This window comes from Propithecus coquereli, unplaced genomic scaffold (genome assembly GCF_000956105.1).
Source record: "Propithecus coquereli isolate 6110/MARCELLA unplaced genomic scaffold, Pcoq_1.0 Scaffold228, whole genome shotgun sequence".
In the NCBI taxonomy this organism is placed as follows: domain Eukaryota; kingdom Metazoa; phylum Chordata; class Mammalia; order Primates; family Indriidae; genus Propithecus; species Propithecus coquereli.
In genome coordinates, this window is record NW_012147819.1 from 499,315 (window position 1) to 522,068 (window position 22,754).

Here is a 22,754-nt window from a genome sequence, read left to right on the forward strand (position 1 = left end):
TTTCATTTCTTCTGAACATTTTCATATGAGTACTCAAGGCCCCAAGATTACTAAAATTTACTTTTAAGTTCTTTTTCAAATTCCTTCTAGGTTCAGCATTAACAACCAATTAGGGAAAAAAATATCTGTCAGGGATCAAGAATGCTTCATAGTTAGTGCTAACAAAATCTGCAGTAATTAATAATAATAATAATAAGCACTCCAGATGTTTCAGATACAGTTGGTTCAGGGTCACATTTGAAAAATATTGGTATACTAATCAATCAGCACTTATGTGCACATATGGAAGTAACATTCATCGGTGATCAGGTATGGGAGAGGGGAGGAGAGGATAGATAAATTCACACCTAATAGGTACAGTGCACACTGTCTGGGGGATGGGCATGCTTGTAGCTTTGACTCAGATGGTGCAAAGGCCATTTATGTGACCAACACGTTTTTACCCCCATAATATTCTGAAATAAAAAAAAGAAAGAAAAAAGAAAAATATTGGTATAGGCCCTGAGGAGTAGCCTACCGACATGCTATTATCAGCTTTCCCGAACTCACAACTCATTACTCATCTCTTCTCATGGCCTTGTCCTCATATTCTACTCTGGTGTTGTCCCTAGTTCTGATTTTGTATATATTTATCATTTTATTATATGCATTTCTCCTATATATAAACCACTTCAAATTCCTTGTGGAAGTTGGGATACACATTTCTTTTAAATGAAGTCAATTTATTTGCCAGTTTAACACCTAAAACTAGTATAACAAGTTCATATGGAAAAAAGTCCTTACATCACTGGCTAAGGCACTTAATGTGCTATGTATATGCTGCACTTCTCCTCCAAACAATCTGATTCCTATTAAAGGATCTGCACTGGAGGCAAACTATTTTAATTTTGCAATGAGTGATCAACAACCCACTCTCCTTCCATATATAATGTCTAGTGAAAAATGGGTGGTCCATAAATCAAACTAACCTACAGAAATGCTTTTGTAAAATTTGGATGCCAATGTATTAAAAAAAAAGGTAAATACTATATGAAAATCTAGAAGTCCAGTGACTTTCAAAAAATTTAAAAACATGGGACTATCAAGATCACAATTTTCACAGCCATCCCCCCTTTAAGAGAAGCTCTGGCTCCCAGGGTGTTATATTTAGTCCATTTCATTCATTTAAATTACCTTCCTGGCCTCTATGGCCTCTTGAGGAGTTTGTATCTCCTATAAGCTATTTGCATCTCCTATAACCTGTGATATGGGGAAATAGGAGTAAGAAGGTTTTCTGCTTTAAAATCTTTCCAGAGTAGTTCAAGAAATCACTGATGGCAATTAATTACAGTACAGGTGAATGGTGTTCTAGAAAGTTCTCTAGTACTCATTTTTTTTTTTTTTTTAATATAGAAACAGGGGCTCGCTCTTGCTCAGGCTGGTCTTGAACTCCTAAGCTCATGCAATCTTCCCACCTCGGCCTCCCAGAGTGATAGGATTACAGGTGTGAGCCACCGCACCCGGCCTTCTAGTACTCATATTAACCCAATTCTCCCAAACCTCTGACTTTTGAGCAAATCAAAGTGATCTCTCACCTTTATAAAACACCACATGCCCTCGATTCTGCACTTGCCCTCTCCCCATTAACCTTTTGTAAATGTAATACACCTTACAATGAATGTATGCATTTAGCATAGTAATGTGCTCAGGACATCTTCCTTCCTCAACCCCTACAAAAGCTAGTATTAAACTATAGCACATCTTAGAAGAAGAATGGCAATTCTTTGAATGCTCAATATTATTGTTAAAATGAACCAAATTTCAACTAGAAAGCTAGTGTTTTCTCCAAATACATGTTAAAAAGACAGTATTTGATGTCTTCAATCCATCAATAGCATCTAATACCTCTCCCTCTCAAAGAAGCAATCCAGGTATTTTTCAACATATCCAAATACTGATCTTTCTTTTTACTAGTTTTATATTCTTGACCATTTAAGAGTTTAATATTCACCACACTAACTCATTTCATTACCTGAACAAAAAGATTAGAATTCAAGCTAAGTATTTAATCACCTAAGCTCGTGTTAATCTACCAAAATTCAGCAATAAATATGGTTTTCAGAAAAGGTAGTGAAACTGTAAACTAGCAAACATAGAACTAAGGTATAAGAAATATAACTTTATCAGTTAGAGAATACTGTTTTATTACAGCAATAACTTTAAATTGAAACAACGTTTATCAATATTCAAGAGGACTATTTTCTCAGTAAAACTTGTAACTAGAGATTGAAATTTTGTCACTTTATTATACTAATAATGTGAGGAAATAAATTAAGATATCAAAGTTGACAAATCAAAGGAGGAGAGACTTAAAGATGAGGTCCTTTTAAGTCTTTAAATGTATCATTGCTCCTCCTCTCTCTTTCACATGATCCTCTTTCATGTTCTCTAGACGTAAACAGTGCGTTTCCCCTGAGTTCATCATACCAATTTTCCTTCACAAAAAGGGAGTGTATTATACTAGCTAACGAGAAATGACTTTATTTCCCCCTAAAACATAATACAGAAATTAATAATGAGAGGTGTTCTTTAAAGTATATCCAAGGACAAAATAATTTAATCAAGGCTCTACTTAGACTTTGAACTTGAATTTCCTCTTTAGAAGCTATTAAAGATCAATAGTAGTCCATAGGTCATATGCAGCTCACAGTCAGTTTGGGAGACAGCACAATGTTTTTATTTTTTTACCTGAATATTAACACCTTTTAGGGAAGGCTTATCTTATGCTGTTCCTAAGAGCCTGAGCAGTCTTACTGACTGTTCATGACTTGCTTCGCACATTCACACTACCTATTTATGCCCTGCAGGTTAGAGTTCTCATTTTTTTACCCCAAACAACCAGAAGAAATTAAGGAAGATTGAATCAGTTGTTCAATATTCTTTTTACTTTAGGATGATTGGGTGGTTTTACCCTACAATATTACCTTCTATGATAACACGAGGAAATTTGGACAAGAAGGATAACCTCTTTGGAGAGATTCTTTTCTTATATATGCTAAGAAAGCCCAGAGCAACTAACAATGAGAGAGAGGCCTTTTGGTTTTATGCACTTACGTGTAGATAACTGAGGAATTTTCAAAAAGTATATTCATATTCCCAAAGCACAGTAAATTTACATACATTTGTACACTTATCCCAAGATTCATTCTTTTATCACTTTTTATTGTTACTAAATAGCAAAATGAAGATATGCTAGCTGCTTATTTAAAAAAAAAAGCAAAAAGAAAAACTCTGTGTATCCCCACATATTGTATGACAACACACATAACTACTCCAAGTAGTTATTCCAAATTCTGAGCAAGACATGGTATACTGGAACATAAAGTAGGAGACAAGCACATATTAAATACATTTAAATATAAGAAAAGCAGCTCTATCAGTAGCAATAAGGTACAAGATGCCCCCTGGTGTTCAATGAAGAAACACCTAAATTCTTAAGTAATTATGTGCTTTTATATTTCATACTAAAAAATAATACTTTCCCTAATTTACTAAGCATGCTAAACATATTAGTATGACTTCTACAAAAATTTAAATATTTTATATCTTCTATAGTTTTATATCTTTGTGCTTTCTTGTGAATTACTATCCATATTCAGAATATTCAATGAAAACAATTCTGAAATGTTTTTAAAGTTTTTCCCACAAAATAATTCTAATACTAAATGGAAAAAAAATAGCATGTCTCAAGAACTAAACAATATTGAATTTAAGGAAAATTTCAAAGAAGAAACAATAAAATAGTGTCATGTCTACAAATTGAATATTTAAACACACCTAATCTAAATTCTCTAACCATATTTTCTTTTCTATGTATTCTACTTCTATGATTCATCCAACTTGATTCTCTTTATCATATTAATTTATAGATAACAGAGATTAATTATAGCAACCAAAGACATTAAATACACAAAATTATGTCCCTCAAAAAAGAGGCCAAACATAGGATTGAGATTTTAAGACAGTAGTCAAAGTAAAAAGTAGACCCATAAGCAGAAAAGAATCTCCCTAATAAGATTCATAAGATTATAATCACTAGCAAAACAGTTTAAAAACTGACATTACTGTGTAAATGAAAGTTGTTGAAATAATAATTTCAAAAGGACCTAAATTTGTTATAGGTTTGTAAAACACATTTATATATTTACATTTATTGTTTATATAGTAGAGTTTTTGGGGGAGAGGTGGGAACCGATAGATGACAAAGATATAAATTTTACCCCCAGCTTTGTCATTCACCTGCTGTAACCTTAAGCAATTAACATTTTCAAGTTAAAACTTTAGAAACTATAGGAAGTATCCTATAGTACAGGATCTTCAGGCAGCAACATCAATCCTTCAAATGTCTAGGAAAGGTAAATTGCCTATGGCATGGAAATTCTGCAAATGACCCTCCAAACTACCACTTAGCCATCACTAAACCATTAAGAAACAGTATTACAAACAAAGAAAAGTTAAAACAATTTGCCCAATATAAATCAATATAGATATGTAGAATATATTCAAATATACTGTCACCTAGAGAAGCTCTATATTTTTTTCTAAAAATTCTGCTACTATTAAAAAAACTTATGATTCCTTACTTGCAAATGCGTTTAGTATTTTCATTTCTTTATAGCCTCCCAACACCATCTAATTCTTACCTATCCTTAAGGTCTCAGCCTAGTTTTTATTTTCTTATTGAAGATATTGCTGAGTTAATGATTTGGATGTGGATACATATGTATTGAGAACTATAAAACTGGGAGGGTCAGTGAAAATGCTAAAAGACCGAATCTGGATACAAAGTAATCTTCGTAAGGAGGAACTTGGTAAACAAGGAATCAAAATGGAAACAGGGTAAAAATGGAGGCACAATGGCAAATAATAATAAAAAAATCTAATAGGGACAAATTTAAAGTCTTGTACCCAGGCTCAAAAACCTGTAAAATTTCACATTAAGTGAAACGTGATTAAACTATACCATGTCTGTAAAAATATATAATAGAGATTTTGTTTTCTGAAAGTTCAATTTTTAAGCATTTTTTTGTATGCAAAATGCTAGGTTTTATATGACACAGCAGAATCTTAGAATAGGAGAAGATAATTGTACCTGTCAACAATCTAAATATAGCTAAATAAATTAAACAAGGCAGACTATAACTAACTGCTGTAAGTTAAAAGCAGAGGTAGTTAATGGAGGTACAGAATTTTGTTCAGAGTTCTATGAAATACTCTTAAAGCAGGTGAGACTTGAAATAGATTTTAAAAGGAGGACAGACATTTACAAGAGGCTATAGGGTAAGGAAAACAGACCGACAGATAGACACCTATTTAGAGATGGGGTCTCACTCTGTCACCCAGGCTGGAGTACAGTGGCATGATCACAGCTCACTGCAGCCTCCACTTCCTGGGTTTAAGCAATCCTCTCACCTCAGCCTCCTGAGTCACTGGAATTACAGACATGAGCCACTGAACCTGGCAGAAGACATTTAAGAGATGGAAAAAACTTAAACAAAAGTTATCAAGGTAGCCTGAATTCCTCTACACTCAGTAATGTCAAATTAACCACTGTTGTTAAGGTAGAGTGGTAGGGTAGAAATAAGGTGAAGGATATAAGAGTGTTTTAAAATTTTGTGTATGTTTATATATGTTATACATATAATAATTATGTTTAGAAGAAAACAAAATAGAAAGTCTCTCAATAAACTAGGAATGGAGGGGAACTTCTTCAACTTGATAAAGACTATATATAAAACACCTACAACTAACATCGTACTTGATGAGAAACCTGAAGCTGTCCCACTAAGATCAGGAACGAGGAAAGGATGTCCCCTCTCACCACTGCTTTTCAACATTGTACTAGAAGTCCCAGCTAGTGGAATAAGACAAGAAAAGGAAGTAAAAGATACACTGATTGACAAGGAGAAAATAACACTTTGTTGGCACATGACATGATCCTCTGTAGAAAATCCTAAAAAATCAACAAAAACTAACAAGCAATTATAACAAGGGTACAGGGTACAAGGTTAATGTACACGTCAAGCAATTTCCTACATACCAGCAATAAGTGTCATCTGAAATGAGAAATGCAATACCATTGACATTATCATCTCCAAAATGAAATATTTAGTTATGAATCTAACAAAATATGTACAGAATCTATATGAGGAAAACTGTAAAACTCTAACGAATAATACCGGAGAACTAAATAAATGAAGACATATTTCATATTCTTGTATAGGAAGACACAATATTGTCAAGATGTCAGTTCTTCCCAATCTGGTCTATAGGTTCACAGCAACCAAAATCCCAGCAAGTTATTTTGTGAATATTGACAAATGGATTATGAAGCTTATTTGGAGTGGCAAAAGACCCAGAAGAGCTATTTGCCGGAATCCAAATTTTACAGAACAAATCCTTCTATTTTTATTAACATATTTTTGTTCATCTTTCATATTTTTGTTTTATTGTTAAAATGAACATATTTAAAATATCAAAGAATAAAATGAGTTTCAAGGAAATAATCTTCCCAGACTCGCCAGCACAATTAGAACATTAGTAAGCCATAAGGGCTAAATTGACAGCTGCTATGCTTATAATTCAGTTCTAACTTCCTTCACCTGACTGGCACCACTGTCACACGAGGCTGGTTGGCCAGAGTTTATGGGGATCAAGCATGTCAGTCTGTTATCAGCTTCTGACCAAGGTGTACTGTGTTTCTGTTTACAGTAGAATTTGTGAATAGTTGCACAGCTCGACAATATTTTTTAATTCTGTCTGCTTAACAGCCCATCATGTCAAAGAAGACAAAGAGAACGCTGAAGGAAGAAAACAGATTTTTTAATGAGGACTGGGAATTGCAATATTATCTTCTTTCTGCTAAAGATAAGATGATTTGCTTGCTTTGTGATACTGCAACAACATTAAAGAAATTCAATGCTCATCAGCATTATAACACTCACAAGGACCAAAATATTTTAAATTAGAGGGAGAGGCACAAAAGGTTGTATTGCAGAAATTAAAAGATGAAAAGCAAAAGCAAAGACAATTCTTTCAAGTGGCAATAACACCTGGAAATAATGCCACTGAAGCAACCTATAAAGTAGCTTATATAGTTGGGGGGAAAAAGGAAGTCATGCAGTGACATAGAAATTGTGCAAGAATGCACTGTTGAAGTTATAAGATACTTAGATTCTGATAACGTTTCAAAGTACAACAACTGCCTCTTTCAAGAAGAACGGTAACTGATCAGCAGCATGAATTAGCCTTCAACTTAACAGAACAACTTCATGCATACTTCGAAGGAAAATAAACATTATTCAATCGCTTTGGATGGATCAACTGATACTACTGACTCGGTGCAGGTTTTATATTTCATTCCAGTCATAACAGAAGATTTTCTTTGCTACGAAAAATTACTGCTTTGGGTGCTCCTGCGAACAGAACATGGGGAATAGATATCCTCAACAACTTTCAAGATAAATGAAAGTTGGACTGAATTTGGTAAATTTAGTGAGTGTATGTACAGATGGTACACCTTCCATGACAGGAAAACATTAAGGGTTTATTGCACAGATAAAAAAATTATTAACACACACACACAAAAAAAAATTATTAACAGATCCAGATGCTCTCATTTCCTTTCATTGTATCTTGCATTAGCAAAATCTTTGTGCTAAAGCTACTATTTAAGTGATACTTTGCAACAAGTTTTAAGTATTGTTAACTATATTCCTGTGCAAAGCAACATGGCATTGTCAGTTTCATAACATGCTACAGTTGAAGGATGAAGTAATCAGTGTGGATTTGCCATATCATTCTAAGGTATGTTGGCATTCACAGGGACAGGTGTTAGCCAAAATTTTATCTCTGCAAGAACAGATAGTTAAATTTTATGAAGAAAAAAATCAACAATGTGAATTACTAAAAGAAGATTTCTATAAGAATGCAGCATTTCTGTCTAATATGTCAAATCAAAACGACTATTTCTTTGCAAGGTTAAACTAAGTCTATACAGGATATGAGGCAAAAAAAATCCAAGCATTTTGAAAAAAGCTATCTTTTTTTCAAAGCACTCCTTCAAAAGGAAATTTTGGTTGAACACTTTCCCCAGTTAGCAAAGGTCACTGATGAGCAGGATGACATATGTGAATCATTTGAAGAATACACAGCTGTTATGGACCTATTAACAGGAGAATACAATGAAAGTTTCACTGACTTTGAGAATCACGACATCACACTCAAATTAGCATTTCAGCTTCACCTAGTTGATATCACCAAGGCACCTGAAGAACTATAGATGGAATTGATTGAGCTCTCAGTAGATGACATTTTAAAGTCATTGTTTGATGCTAAGAAAGATCCAGCTGAAATACAGAAAAATGCAGTAGAATACCCACACCTTCAGCAACATGCCCGAAAAATGCTTTCTTGCTTTTCTACCACTTATTGCTTCGAATCTACATTCCCCTACCTAACCCAAATCGAGACACCCTTAAGGTCACAAATGACTGATACCCATCTGGAGGATCAACTGAAACTGCAGACCTCCATGCTGCAACCAAATATTCAAATGCTTTCCAACAAAAACCAGACACAACAAAGTCATTAAAAGGCTAGTTACCTTTAAAATTAACAAATAGTTTTCGTTTTTTGATGGTAGTTAGATTTTTACAAAATAATGTATATTTTTAACTTTGTCTAACAGAAGTTTCTTGAACGTGGCCTTATTTGATTATAGCTAAATTAATGTGGACTTCCAACCTAAAAAGATTCCCCACCCCTGGTAGTAGCTTTATGGGTTATTCTAAAGCCCATCCATCCCAAAATTAGTAATATTGTTTTACTGAATTTTCAAATCTTAACAAAGGTACAACCCAGACTCAAAGTAAGGTCTTGAGTTCCAATCCTAACTCCACTACTTAGCAGCTGACTGATCACTGATGAATTACTTAATCTTTTCTTACATCTCACCTTTGATGTGGGATTAAAAATTAGAAATAACGTCATAGGACTGTTAAGATTAAATGACAATATATATGTATTTAGCACAATGTCCTAACACATAGTAAAGGGTGTTCAATAAATGGTTTATTATCACTACTATTGATATCAACCTTCTCAGTGTCATCTTCCATTGTGCTGATAAGGTCCAGAATAAAGACAGGTGATACTGGCTCTACTGCCCCTCAGCAACACCATGTCGACAACAGGACATGACGCTTTAAGAGCAACATGTCCAGAGAAAACAACCAGGATGGTAATCCTGGAAACATGTTGAAGGCATGGAGAAGAGAAGATTACAGATGAATATGACAGCAGTCTTCTATGAAAAGGGCTGTCACTGCTCTAGATGGAACAAAAAGGACCAAAGCAGAGTAATAGATATCAACATAAAATAAAGAACTCTAACATAAAGAACTGTCTAAAAATATAAAGGTACTTTCCATTCTAGTTTTCTCTTGTGAAGACATCATTTGCAATTCCAAGTCTGTTGATAACACCACTGGGCACAGGTTTGGACTTGGTGATCTCAAAGGTCTCCACCAATTTGGATTCTATCTTAGGAGACTTAAAATTGTGATAAAAAAGCTAAACAGTTTAAATATATTAATTAGTCTGATGAAATGGGCAGTTGGGAATAGGGAAGAGGAGGAAAGGGAAAGCACTGGTGATTTCCTGGTAAAGCACTGGGCACTTCAGAATTATGTTTTAAAAGATGGACTCTGAAACTGCTCACAGAAAGATTTTTAAATGAAAGATATTTATGTTTCATGGAGAGCCAAAAGTGCTATCAAGGCTACACTAAGGAACTCTTTAAAGAAATCATATATTAAATAAATGTATTAAAAACAAGAAAAGATACTACTAAGCTATAATTCTTCTAATTCTAATAATGTGTTAAGTTGACCTTAGAGAATCGCCAGGGTGATTCCTGAGCCCCGGAGATGTGAAGAATCAGTTATACTAGGACTTGAAGAGTTCAGTGCTCTTTCTACTGTACTCAGCAGCATTTTCATGCAGAGATAATACCATTTCTTGTGAGGGACATCTTTTTATCCAATCCTCCATTAGAAGCAGTATATATTATGGAAGTCATCAAAAAAGGCTACGTAGAATAATAATTGGCTTCTAGGAGATGTAGCTATCTTTCTAATAAATGGTAGACATATATGCTTGTTGTAATAAGGTGGAGAAATTCTGAAATGTACATATGGAAGAAAAAGAAATAACCCTGTATTCACTCACATTCAGAGATATTCGGTATAATTTCTTCTGATCTTTTTCCATGCATATGTATATACATTAATGTATGCTTCATAATTCAAAATCCATAATTTTGAATTCTACATGTTGAATAAAATATTTGTAAGCATTTTCTATTATTAAATATTCTTTAAAATGTGATTTTTAATGGCTGTATCAGTTGCCCTCGACTGATTTCTGCATGTTAGCAAAGTGGTTCCTAAAGTGGGATTTTAATTTCTCCTCAAGACAGTCTTATTCTACTACTGCTAACTGTATTATAATATTCCTCAGTGTAACTATCAGTATGTACACTGAATACTTGAGTCTTAAACTGAACTTAAAAATAACATGCTTATTTACAATTTCTGGTCTAGCTTGGGTATATCTTAAGAGGTAAAATGACAATTGTTCACATTACAATTTGTGAACTTTAACTCTCAACCTGAATCAAGACTCGTGACAAATTTATCAAATTTCTACTGTTCAAGAAACTAAAAGAATTAAGTGTCAACTCAAGACAAAGCTTGCCAAAAAAGTCACAAAGTACTACCAAACAAACTACATCATGAGGAGAACCAACAATGGACTCAGAGGAATTGAATTTTCTAAATCTAAGAGGTATAAAGATAGAGAAAGGATCTGGGCTGGGATTTAAAAGATCTGGCTGGCTGGCAGGAAAGGGCATCATTCAAAACAAGTGGAGAGAGGCATGGAGATGAAATCAGGTAGAAAGAAAATGTCCATATATGGATTTGGTTTCATCAGTGGGAAACGGGGCACCAGATATTTGTATTGAGGTTAGTGATCTATACAGAGCTAAAAATTCATTTTGAAAAATTCACCCAATCATTTGTACTGCCAACTCATTGTCAAGAACATGGCATTATAGCCTCGTGCAAGCAGAAATCTAAGCAAAGATGTTCTTAACATTTTTAAACATTGACCTTCCAATTTTTATCTTATATGTGTCTGGGACTAAGAAAAAGGGAGACTAAGTGTTCAAGTCTGTTAAGCTCTTCAGCTTAGATGGTAAGAAAAAGTCAAACCATTTTTCCACCAATGGAACACTATAAAAAAGTTTCAAAATTCCCCATTCTGTGGGAAGATTATTCTTTAGTCTACAATGAAAACACATAATTAAAATAATCTTTGAGCTGGGCACGGTGATGGACTGCTTGAGCTCAGGGGGTTCAAGGCCAGCCTGGGCAACATATAGCAAGATCCCATCTCTTAAAAAATGATAATAATGATGATGATAATCTTTAATTACTTGCAGTGAATCAGATATGGATTTAACATGGCCAACATTTAGAGTTATTATGGTTTACAATAATGTTAAAAATATTTTTTTGGCCGGGCGCGGTGGCTCACGCCTGTAATCCTAGCTCTCTGGGAGGCCGAGGCGGGCGGATTGTTTGAGCTCAGGAGTTCAAAACCAGCCTGAGCAAGAGCGAGGCCCTGTCTCTACTAAAAATAGAAAGAAATTAATTGGACAACTAAAAATATATAGAAAAAATTAGCCAGGCATGGTGGCGCATGCCTGTAGTCCCAGCTACTCGGGAGGCTGAGGCAGGAGGATCGCTTGAGCCCAGGAGTTTGACATTGCTGTGAGCAAGGATGACGCCACGGCACTCTAGCCCAGGCAACAGAGTGAGACACTGTCTCAAAAAAAAAAAAAAAAAATTTTTTTAAACTATACTGACAGGCCTGGGTGAGGTGGCTCACGCCTATAATTCCAGCACTTTGGGAGGCCAAAGTGGGAGGATCTCTTGAGCTCAGGAGTTCAGAACTAGCCAGAGTAAGAGCAAGACCCCATCTCTACCCAAAATAAAAAAAATTAGCCAGGCATGGTGGTACACGCCTGTAGTACCAGCTCCTAGAGAGGCTGAGGCAGGAGGATTGCCTGAGCCCAGGAGTTTGAGGCTGCAGTGAGTTATGATGACGATGCCACTGCACTCTAGCCCAGGCAACAGAGTGAGACCCTGTCTCAAAATACAAACAAAAAAAAACTATACTAACAGGAACTAATTGGAAATTAACCATCAGCTAAAATTCATTTTAGTATCCACATGGAAGATTCATGAAACACTTAAGAGTACAGAAGCTTTAGTTAAAGATTAGAAGTTTAGAGAGACTGGCTTAAATTCTAATGAAAGGGAATGGTACAAACCTATCAACTAGCAAGATCTGTGCATATGCTTGGAAATTTATGACATATTTTTTTTACTGAAGATGGGCCCAGCTTATTATATATATACACAATCTTCCTGTGTACCCTTTTTAAAGTATTTATCTATTTCTCTATTTATATCTTTTTCCACTAGAGGGTGATATAATGACTGAATGCTAGAGGTCACAAAAAATATATAGACAGATTGACATCTGTTGTGGGAAATGAAGTATATTTTGTAGGTTTAGGGGTGAGGGATAGGAGACAAACAAAATGAGGTCACGAAGCCTATAGCTGTAAACTACCTGAGTATCCCAGGCACTATGCTACTGCTCTTACATATATTATTTCACTTAATCCTTACAAAAATCCTGAAAAGTAAGCATTATAGTCTCATTTTACAGATAAGGAAACAGGTTCAATGAGATTACATACTTACGGTCATATAACAAGAATCAGAATTCAAGCTTAGATCTGAAAATCTCTTATCACTCTACTACATTAGGAGAAAATCCTTCTTGTCCTTTGTACCCACTTCCACCATTTCCACCATCCTCCCCGCATGTTTAAAATTGGGTTAAACTAGGCTGAGTCAATGTTTCTTTAAAAGTTTTTCCTTCTTCAGAAAAGCAGGAGAAATGGGCCATGGTTATTATGGGTTTTATTTGAAATGAAAGCCTTAAATAGCACTTTTTGCTCTCTGGACATGTCTATACCTAACAAAATTTGAACTTACGTTCTTGGTCTTACAAGTAGACTAGACGACGAACTTTCTGAGGAAGCCATCATTCTCTAGATTTCTACAACAGAGTGAAACGTAGAGCCCTGTTTGATTTCCGATGTTAGCCACATTGTCCTACAAAGTTTCCCAGCAGCCAAAACAAAACTGTTATTTTGATTCCCTTATTGGCTAATGATCCTTGTGCCTGAATCCCCTAATTGTTTAGAACCTAGACACAAAAAAGGGTATTAGGCCTCTAGACTCTAACACACTAGACACACTATCTCTTTGAATATATATATATTTTAATAAACATTTCTTATTTGAGGCAACTGTTTAATTGCCAGGAGAAATCTAACAATCAAGATAGGGGGGCAGGCGGCACAGGACAGACTAATGTGAGGTAAGGAATGAAGTTATATGAGAAGAGAATAGATGGAAGGCACTAAGACAGATACGGAATCATCAGAAATAAGTGCTCAAATGTGCTTCTCTTTATGAAAAAATCAGAAGGATACAAGACCTGGCCTAACAGTAAACTCATTTGCTTTTCATGTTAGCAGAAAATGAGTTGATGACACTCTGCATAAAATACATCAAAGATTCTTCAATATGAGTTGGGTATCTCTTCAGAAAACAAGATTTTTTTTTTTAATTATGATAAAGATATTGATGGAGAGAATTGAAACTGAAGACACAGACAGCCATATCTGGAGAAGCAAGTTGACTCTAGAATTTGCAAGCAGATTAGTCAAATTTAGAGAAATAGCCAGCATAGAACCCCTGGTTATGAAGCATATTTGATGGACTCTAGAGAAAGTGCCCTCTGTTATCCAGTCTCAAATTCCATTTTTACATTGTCATTTCTTCCTGTTACAACTTTAGCGTCAAGCCTTCATATTTTCAGTAAGGTTTTGTTAAACATCACAAAGAAAAGTAGTTAACTGAGCTCTCTGTACTTTCTGTAGGGCAGCTCTGATGATTTTAAATGGGACATGGTATTAAAAAGTCATCACACTCAGAGTCTACAAGAACCTTTTTGACTCTTTCTGTTAAAAATCTTGTTGAGTGATGTTTGCCAAATTCTACCATAGGGGGCAGCATAGCACATGGAAAGAAAGGGGTTTTTTGAAATTAGGCAGATCAGGATTAAAATCTGGTTAATCATTTGGCCTCTCTGTAACTTCTGCTTACTTATCTGTCACAGGACTAGGACCAGGCAAACAGTATGTGTTTAATTAACAGCAATTCTTGACTACCACTACCTTTGACTTTTAACATTAGGACTGTATGGAATTTCTAACATATATTGTTTGTCATAGGCTCCCATAAGAATAAACCTTTAGTGACTAGCGGGAAAAAAAATTTTCCTCAGGGTTTTGACAGTTTTCAAAATGCTTTTAAATAAACCAATGTGAGGAAGCACATTATTTTTTCTCATTCATATCATATTTGCTTATGCAGCATATCCAGGAATGATGAATAAATAAATCTAACTGTCCACGGGGTTCGTTTAGGAGACTGCCAAAAAATAAAATTTGAAAGGTATCCTGATTAAAACTTGTACAAGGCTAATCCTACATTAATATTTTAAAATGGGATTTTAGGCCAGGCTCATGCCTGTAATCCTATACCCTAGAAGGCTGAGGCAGGAGGACAGCTTGGGCTCAGGAGTTTGAGACCAACCTGAGCAAGAGCAAGACCCCATCTCTACTAAAAATAGAAAAAATTAGCTAGGCATGGTGACACATACCTGTAGTCCCAGCTACTTGGGAGACTGAGGCAGGGAGAACGGCTTATGTCCAGGAGTTTGAGGTTGCAGTAAGCTATCATGATGCTACTGCGCTCTAGCCGGGACGACAGAGTGAAACTGTCTCCAAAAAAGGGGCTGGCAGGGGATGGATTTTTTTAAAAATGATTTTTATGCCTCTACTCTTTTCAAAGTCAAAGTTAAGAAGATTTGATTGACACTATGGCCTAGGGTAATGTGTGTAGAAGTACTTATGTTTATAATGATGGAGAATTTAAATCTATGCCAAAATAAAGTATTTGAACAGTAAGAGCTTCTCCATCTTTACCACAAGATTTATACGGATGGGTGATTGACACATTCTTTTTAAGCAATGCAGTACTAGATGAATTTTTTTTTAATGTTGTTGAAAAATAAAGTACTCTGGAAATGATCCTGAAGAAGTGTTTCAGCAATGGACAAAACGGAAAACATTTAGGCCAATTTAAGGCTGAAATCCTACTTTGTAGAAGGGCATCAGTGCCTTGGCAATCAAAACACCTTCATATTCTCCGTGCCATATTTATAAAGGCAAATGATCTCATGACAAACAAAAATAGATCAAAAATGTATATAAACATACACATAAACCTATATACACATCTGTCCCTATACATATATACATAAACGTATATACACATCTATCCCTATTATTGTTAGAACTCAGTCTACTCTTGTACATATAGTACAATAACTGTTATTCATGATTCAGAATCACTAGAAAAAACTAACTTAAATTCAGTGTACTTTGTTTTTAAAGACGTAACTATATAAAACTGCATAAGATATACCTAAAAGTTCTGTTTACGATTTCACCTTGAAGGTAAAAAAGATAAAGCACCTGTCAAACCTGTGTACTGGAAGTTTTCCTACAGAATATTATGATGACTTTTCGTTTTAGAAAAAGATATGTTTTGTCTAGCTAGCTTTTTTAATTTAAAGTGTAGCAGAAATCAGCAATAACTTTGTACTGCTTTGTAAAGATTAGTTTTGGTTAAATTTCTTTCTTAAATAAGATAGTGCAATTGAACCTTAAGTATTAAACCCCTGTTCCTCTAACTGAACGTTGAGAAAAAAAGAGGAGAGATACAGTAACCTTGAGGGAATAAGATCAAGACTGGGGACTGGAAGCTGAGGGAACGACACTATAAGAGGTCTGAGGCTTACTAACAAAGCAGTGCTGCAGTTGTTAGCAGTACAGCCATCTGACTGAGATCCAAAGCTACTGCTTCAACATCTCAAGACAAGTACGGTAAAATGAATGGAAACTACTACTTGATGCCACTTCCTTCTTAGATCACACCAGCTAAATAAAACCTGACTTGTGAATAGGACAGAGAAATTAGTGATAAACATGTTTTAGAAAGAGTTTAAGTTTCACAAACTGAAGCAAAAATGATTTTGCAATTCAATTATTAATCCAAGTGAATAAGAAAGATACCTCATTCCGGGTCGAGTTAAGTTAAAGGAGATGATGTTAAATCTGTTTGAATATTGTTCATGGGCTAAAATAAATGATTCATTGTAAAATTTTTAAAATAAGCAAATAACAGTAAAGAGGATGAACTATTATAGTCTTTTAATGTGGGTAAAACAGCTAAGCTATTATTCAAGTTAAAATGTTTCTTTCCAAAGTATAGTGTAATTTAAGTCTGTTCCACATGGATATTCATGATGTCTATCTAATTTTTCAATGACAAATGAAAGACCAAAACTAATCTGAGGCGACTTCCAGTAACTTATGCCTTAGAGTGACACTTGCAAATAAACAGCTCATGCCATCAGCTGTTTTTTTAAATAAAAACTTTCGTGGCTGGCTATGGTGGCTCGTGCCTGTATTCCCAGCACTTCGGGAGGCTGAAGTGGGAGGATTGCTTGAGCCCAGGACTTTGAGACCAGCCTGGGCAACACAGCGAAAACCCATCTCTACAAAATTAAAAAAATAAAAATATTAGCCAGGCATGGTGGAGTGTGCCTACAGTCCCAGCTACTTGGGAGGATGAGGTGGGAGGATCGTTTGAGCCTGGGAGCTGGAGGTTACGGTGAGCTATGACTGTGTCTCTATACTCCAGCCTGGGTGACAGAGTAAGACCATGTCTCTAAAAATAAAATAAAATAAAAAGTTTCTTTATTACTTGATTTACACAAATCATGTTTCACCCCAACTCTCTACTCTCTATGCAACTTACTAACCCCTGCCCTGGGGGCAAGGCTTAGAAGGAAATTTGATAGTAATGATTTTCCACAGTAATGGGATCACTTTCCCTCCATATATAATTAAGACTGTCCCATTATCAGTATTTGTATTTGTAATAATTTCTAATACCTTCTGTAAAACAAAAATTAGTTCATTGTATTAATCTATATCTGAAGGTGAATTTACAGTAATACAAATACTTTGAGGAAGATTTCATTACAATTAAAATAGATGTGTAAAGTTTCTCAGGTTAGCAGTAAATTGAATATACTCACTTTTGTTGTCTTTGTATAAAAAGGGGAGGAGAGTTGGTGAATAGGCAGGTCCACAATACTACTGGAGTTTGTGACACTGTTACTATGTGTATGTTCATCTTCTCTGCTACTGTCATCAGACTGATCAAAATCATCACTCTCCTGGTCCATTTCTTCCTCTTCCTCATCCTCCTCATCTTGTTCACCAGCATGTTCTTCATCTTCCTCTTGGTCTTCTTGGTTTCCTGAGGAGTCCTCATCTACTGAAATAAATCGATTATTGTTTTCTTCCAATTGTCCGTGCTGGGAATCATTGTGGTCTCCAGGTCTAGGTTCTGCGCCAACAACTTCACCATTCCTTGCAGTGTGCTCCTCCTCTTGTTGTCGTAGTTGCTGCTGCTGTTCCTCCTCTACCACACGATTCATCTGGTCCTCATCTATCTGGCTTGAGGAAGGGTTACCTCTCAGAGAGCCTCCAGTTCGTCGTCTTTTGCTGCCCACAGAGAGCAGTTCCTGATTCATTTCCAAAAGCCAGCTTGCTACTTCTTGGACCTTGGCTAGACTATCAGAAGATACAAACGTTTTCACATTCTGCAGGAAAAAATGTAGGGGAAAAAAAATAAGACTTGTACAATCTACATTATCTTCTTTTTTCATATTATATGTCTATATTCCAGATATCATTAAAGATTGTAAGAAGTATTTGATGACACCAAGGCATTAAGATGTTCTTTAGTAATCAATATAGAATATTTAAATTGTAAAAGTCATGAGACTTTATAAAGACATACACAAAAATCACATAGTAAACAGCTTTATTTTAGTCTCCTTCTATCAATAATTCTTAGCATGATGCTTTATAATTTAGTTCCTTTGACCAATAAAACATAATTTAACCAATAAACAATTTTAAATTTTAGATTAGTACTTCATAAACTGTATCTTGTGTAAAAATTTCACAAAATGTTAAGAAGCGTATCACAAAAAAACTATTCAGTGCTCAGTTAAGTTCAGGAAATGCCGAGGCAAATCAAGTTAAAAGGGTTTTTTACCCTGGGAATTTCCCAAACTGCTCTGATCACAGAATCTTGCCTTCAAACACAGTTTTCTAACAGGGGACAAGTATAATCATTATGATTTTTATTTTTCACAATGAATATAAACTGACTGAACAGCAAATAAATTAAAAATTTTATTTAAAAAAAGTTCATAAGTTCATACCCTCTGACCCAGTAACTCCACTTCTGGCAATCTATCCTAAGGAAGTAATCCTAAAACAGAAAAAAAAATTATACAGAGGATGCTCACTGCAGTTTTATCCACAAAAAGCAAAAAATAAACTGTGAATAAAAATCAAAACCTAAATGTTCAAGAAAAAGGAATCTATGAGATGGAATATACATAGTGCAATCCCTAAACATGATGGACATAAAAACAAATTTGTGCAAATGTCGATTTTATATTATATCATGCTAAGGGAAAAATGCAGGAAATTATAATGCTCACAGTATGATTTTTAAACTGTATAAAGACTAGAAGACAGTATTTCAAAATAAACCACATTTTAGGCAGTGGTATTATAGATGCTTTTATTTTTTATCATATTTCTCAAATTTTATATATCAAGCATGTTTACTTTTGTGTTTTTTAACATACACTCTAAAATTTTATCTGATATATCATCTTTTCATAATATTCATTCTTAAATTTTATCCTTTGCTGGTATCTATATGGACATTTTAAGGTTACATAAAATAATGCCAAGACATTATACACATTAAAAAAATTAAGCACCCATGATGCAAAACTTGAAACTGCCAACCAGGAAAAAAAAAATTAATTAACAAAGTATGGTCAATTCTCATATTTTTTAGACAACACTTTTTGGTATGATTTAGAACATTTTGTCATAATACACAAACATCAACAAATAGAACCCTGTATCCTAAAATTCAGTATAAAATTAAATGGTCTTTTATTTCTTCTTGTCCCTAGCAGTAGTATCAAAATATATCAAATATATCACTTATGTTTTTATTGATAACTAATGAGATTGAACTTGAGTTCCATAAAATAGAATCTGATGGCCAATATATCTGACATTAAATTGCACAATTTTCTAGGCAAGTGGATGTTATGAGACTAACATGATTCAAGGTCAAGAATAATACTAGTAAAAAAAAATCTCTAGAATTTTTAAATTGACAAGGTTCCTCACTTTGCAGACAAGGCAATCAAGGCTCAAAGAGATTAAGTAAATTTCTCAAGACCGCTAGCTTCAGGCTAGCTTCAAGCAAAGCAGGGGCAAGAATTTGACACCAAACTGAATCTTCTTTCATGTACCTTAGTATACAGTAACTACATGATAAAATCCAGAAAGAATATTAATCTCTAATATTGCTATTTTCTTCTTTTCTAAAACCATAATCACTTCAGTGCTCAAACATTATTTACTTTAAAACAAATATTACTGAGCACTCGGTATGCTTCAGGTACACATTAATTTTCTGGAGGATAATGTTTAGAAATGTTTCTTTCAAGTTAATCAATGGCATTCAACCTTTTTTGACCATAATGATAGTAAAATTAGATTTAACATCACAACTCTGCATGCATGTATTTAAACACACCTGAAACAATGGTTTCAGAGAAAGAGAATTATAAAATTTTTCTGATATCTAAAGTCTCTATAAATCAGCACCCTTAATTAAATACAGTTGATTCACATTATTCACAGTAATTGTGTTCTATAAAGTAGCTCTAATCTCTGAATTAGCAAATACTGAACCATTGCTCCTAGGTGAAATATATATTGTTGCTTCATTAACATTAAACTTACGGTCAACAGCACTATAACTCATGCCTGAATGAGGCTTATCTAATACATATTATTTTTTCCACAAGGCACATCACAGCCTTCTTGCACTTAGGAACATTTAGACAGCACTTCAGCACTATGTTTGGGGGTCATTTTAAACAGCACAATCACCAACAAAAAGCACAAAAATGGGGAAAATGTCTCACTATAGACCATGAAAATGACACTTGTTTACAGTATGAGAGCTGAAACAAGAAGGCAGAGCACAGACTACCTTGTTGAGCTCAACTGGAAACAGGTACGTCAGGTGGCTCAAATATTTTACCATTTACATGCACATGTCCATAAATGACTGTGACAGTGTCACACACACAAATACTCATTTGGGGGTTACAAATAAATTTTATTGAATAGGCGAATTTCCAAATACAGAATCCGCAAATAATAAGGATGGATTATACCTACTTGATCTAAATCCTCTAGACTGAGCATTGCTTGCAATGCAAGATTCACAGAGTATTCTGAGATATCAATGAAGAAGCCACAGCATTACGTACTGTTATGGTTCTGCCAACCTAACAAAGGATAAATGATCAGAAATATTAAAAGCTCCAATATAGATATTCATCAATAAAGTTTTCAAATAAATCAAAGGTTTAGATAGCCCATATAAAATAAAGTTGGAGTTTCATAAAGTAATCGATGGAGAAAGAAAAGGGGAAAGGGACGTTCCTACTTCCTTTATAAGTCGGGAAACAGCTTTCTTCTGCCAGTGTCTCTCACGGTAATGGTTAAGTCCAGAGAAGTCCTGACCCACGGGTACTTAAAAAAGATGTCTACAATCACCTCAATCCCAGGATGAAAAACAAATATTACAATAATTTTGCTCTTTAAAAAATCCAAAAATAGGTTATTTAGAGAAAACACAGCTACTCCACGACTTTCCCCAAGTCCTAGAAAATACAGGGTAACTTTCAGCCACTATCCTTTGTTGATTTAGTGGCATTTCAGACCTAATTTCGGTGTGTGTGTGTTTTTATAAACTAGTTTCTCACAACTTTTTAACTAGTTTCTCATGAACCTTGTTTTTCAAAAAGAGCCTTTGATAATTGAAAACCATTTGAAATGCTTATTTTAGAATGCTTAAAAGATTTAAAGTAGGTATGGATACACATGTTAAACAAATGGAGCTCTGAGAGCCTCAGATTTACTGCAGTTGTGAGCCTCAAAGGAAGATTTCAAGGCAAAGACTTACTTAGAAATCATAGTAGACACTAAGGAATACAGTTTACACTAATAAAACAAAGGGTGGTTTAAGCAAATTATCAAAGCTTCCAAATGACTGGGCAACATTAACATTTTAAGAAGTTACATAGTAGGTATGATCCATTAGGCTTGAGCTACAAAGTCATAAAGACAACAAGAAAATAAGTAACTGAACTAACCATCAGGAAGGATAATCCAAAGCTTAGAATCACTTCTGCAAACAGTTTAGGATTTTCACTGAATCCTACAAGAGTCTCCCTAATCCCCAGCAGCCCTCTATGGGGCATAGCACTTACTAACGCACCCACTTCACATTAGGCAGTAATTCTGAAACTGGTAGGGCATAAATCCTAATATCTTAACATTTATTTGTAAATTATCTTCTAAGTCATAAAAACCATTTTTTGTTCTGCATCAAACTCCTTATTTTCAGAACAGGCTATAAAAATTAATTATGTGATTAAAAGATTAATATTTCAAAAGCAATTATCAATTTTTGAGTAATTCTGGTTTCTATGTCTCCTATACTGCAGCTAACTGGGATATCACATTGGTAACTTTAAAGGTGAAAATCTTTCAGGGACTAAAAAATTGGATAAAAAGATCCTCAGTAATGTAGATTAGCAAAATCAACGCAAAATGGACAATACTGGGGAGTGTCATCATACAAGCGGAAAGTAATTCATAAAGTTTTATGGATCTGAACTAAATCATTTAAATCCACATGCCTAATCAATCATATATATCTTTACTGGAAAGTATGCAAAACACTACTTCTCAGTCTACATGACCATATTTACTTTTTATGTTATTTAAATTATAATACATATCTTGTTTTGGCCAAGTAATCTCTCATTCCCATTCACTCCACTACCTCTGTGATCTGGGCTTATGTCGTCTTAACTAAATTTTAAACTGATTAAATCCCAATGGATCTTTTGCTATTTTTATAGCTTTTTACACTGTTGGTCACTCACTTCCTCTTCTTTACAACTCTCTTGTCCCTTAACTTCACCAGTTAGTGCATCCCTCAGGCAGCACTGCTATTGTGCCAGGGCTCTCTCCTACCTTCTCTGAAACCTAGGGTTTCAACTATCACATAGAAGCTAATGACTATCGATTGTATTATCTCCAGTTGGACCCTTCTACTGAGCCCATTAATTTTACTAAGGTGTCCCACTGTCACCCCAAATTCATTATTTAAAACCCAAACTTCTATTTCCCCTCACACCCACCTAAGGCCCAAATTTGTTCTTAGATCCTCCTATTA

At 34.7% G+C, this 22,754-nt stretch overlaps 1 protein-coding gene across 3 annotated transcripts in view; it reads right to left on the bottom strand.

Annotated features, from left to right (window-relative positions):
- FBXW7 (F-box and WD repeat domain containing 7, E3 ubiquitin protein ligase) overlaps positions 1-22,754 on the bottom strand; it is a 187,019-nt gene that overhangs the window by 74,849 nt on the left and 89,416 nt on the right. Inside the window, exons 3-4 of one of the 3 annotated variants that reach the window (XM_012645262.1) lie at positions 18,622-18,671; positions 17,280-17,991 (exon numbers count right to left, since the gene is read on the bottom strand). In XM_012645262.1, coding sequence (XP_012500716.1) covers positions 17,392-17,922 — 531 coding nt within the window. In that variant the 5' untranslated portion in view covers positions 17,923-17,991; positions 18,622-18,671 and the 3' untranslated portion in view covers positions 17,280-17,391. Of the gene's footprint in view, positions 1-17,279; positions 17,992-18,621; positions 18,672-22,754 lie in introns of those variants that run through there. The other 2 variants (XM_012645258.1, XM_012645263.1) reach the window with 2 other exon arrangements.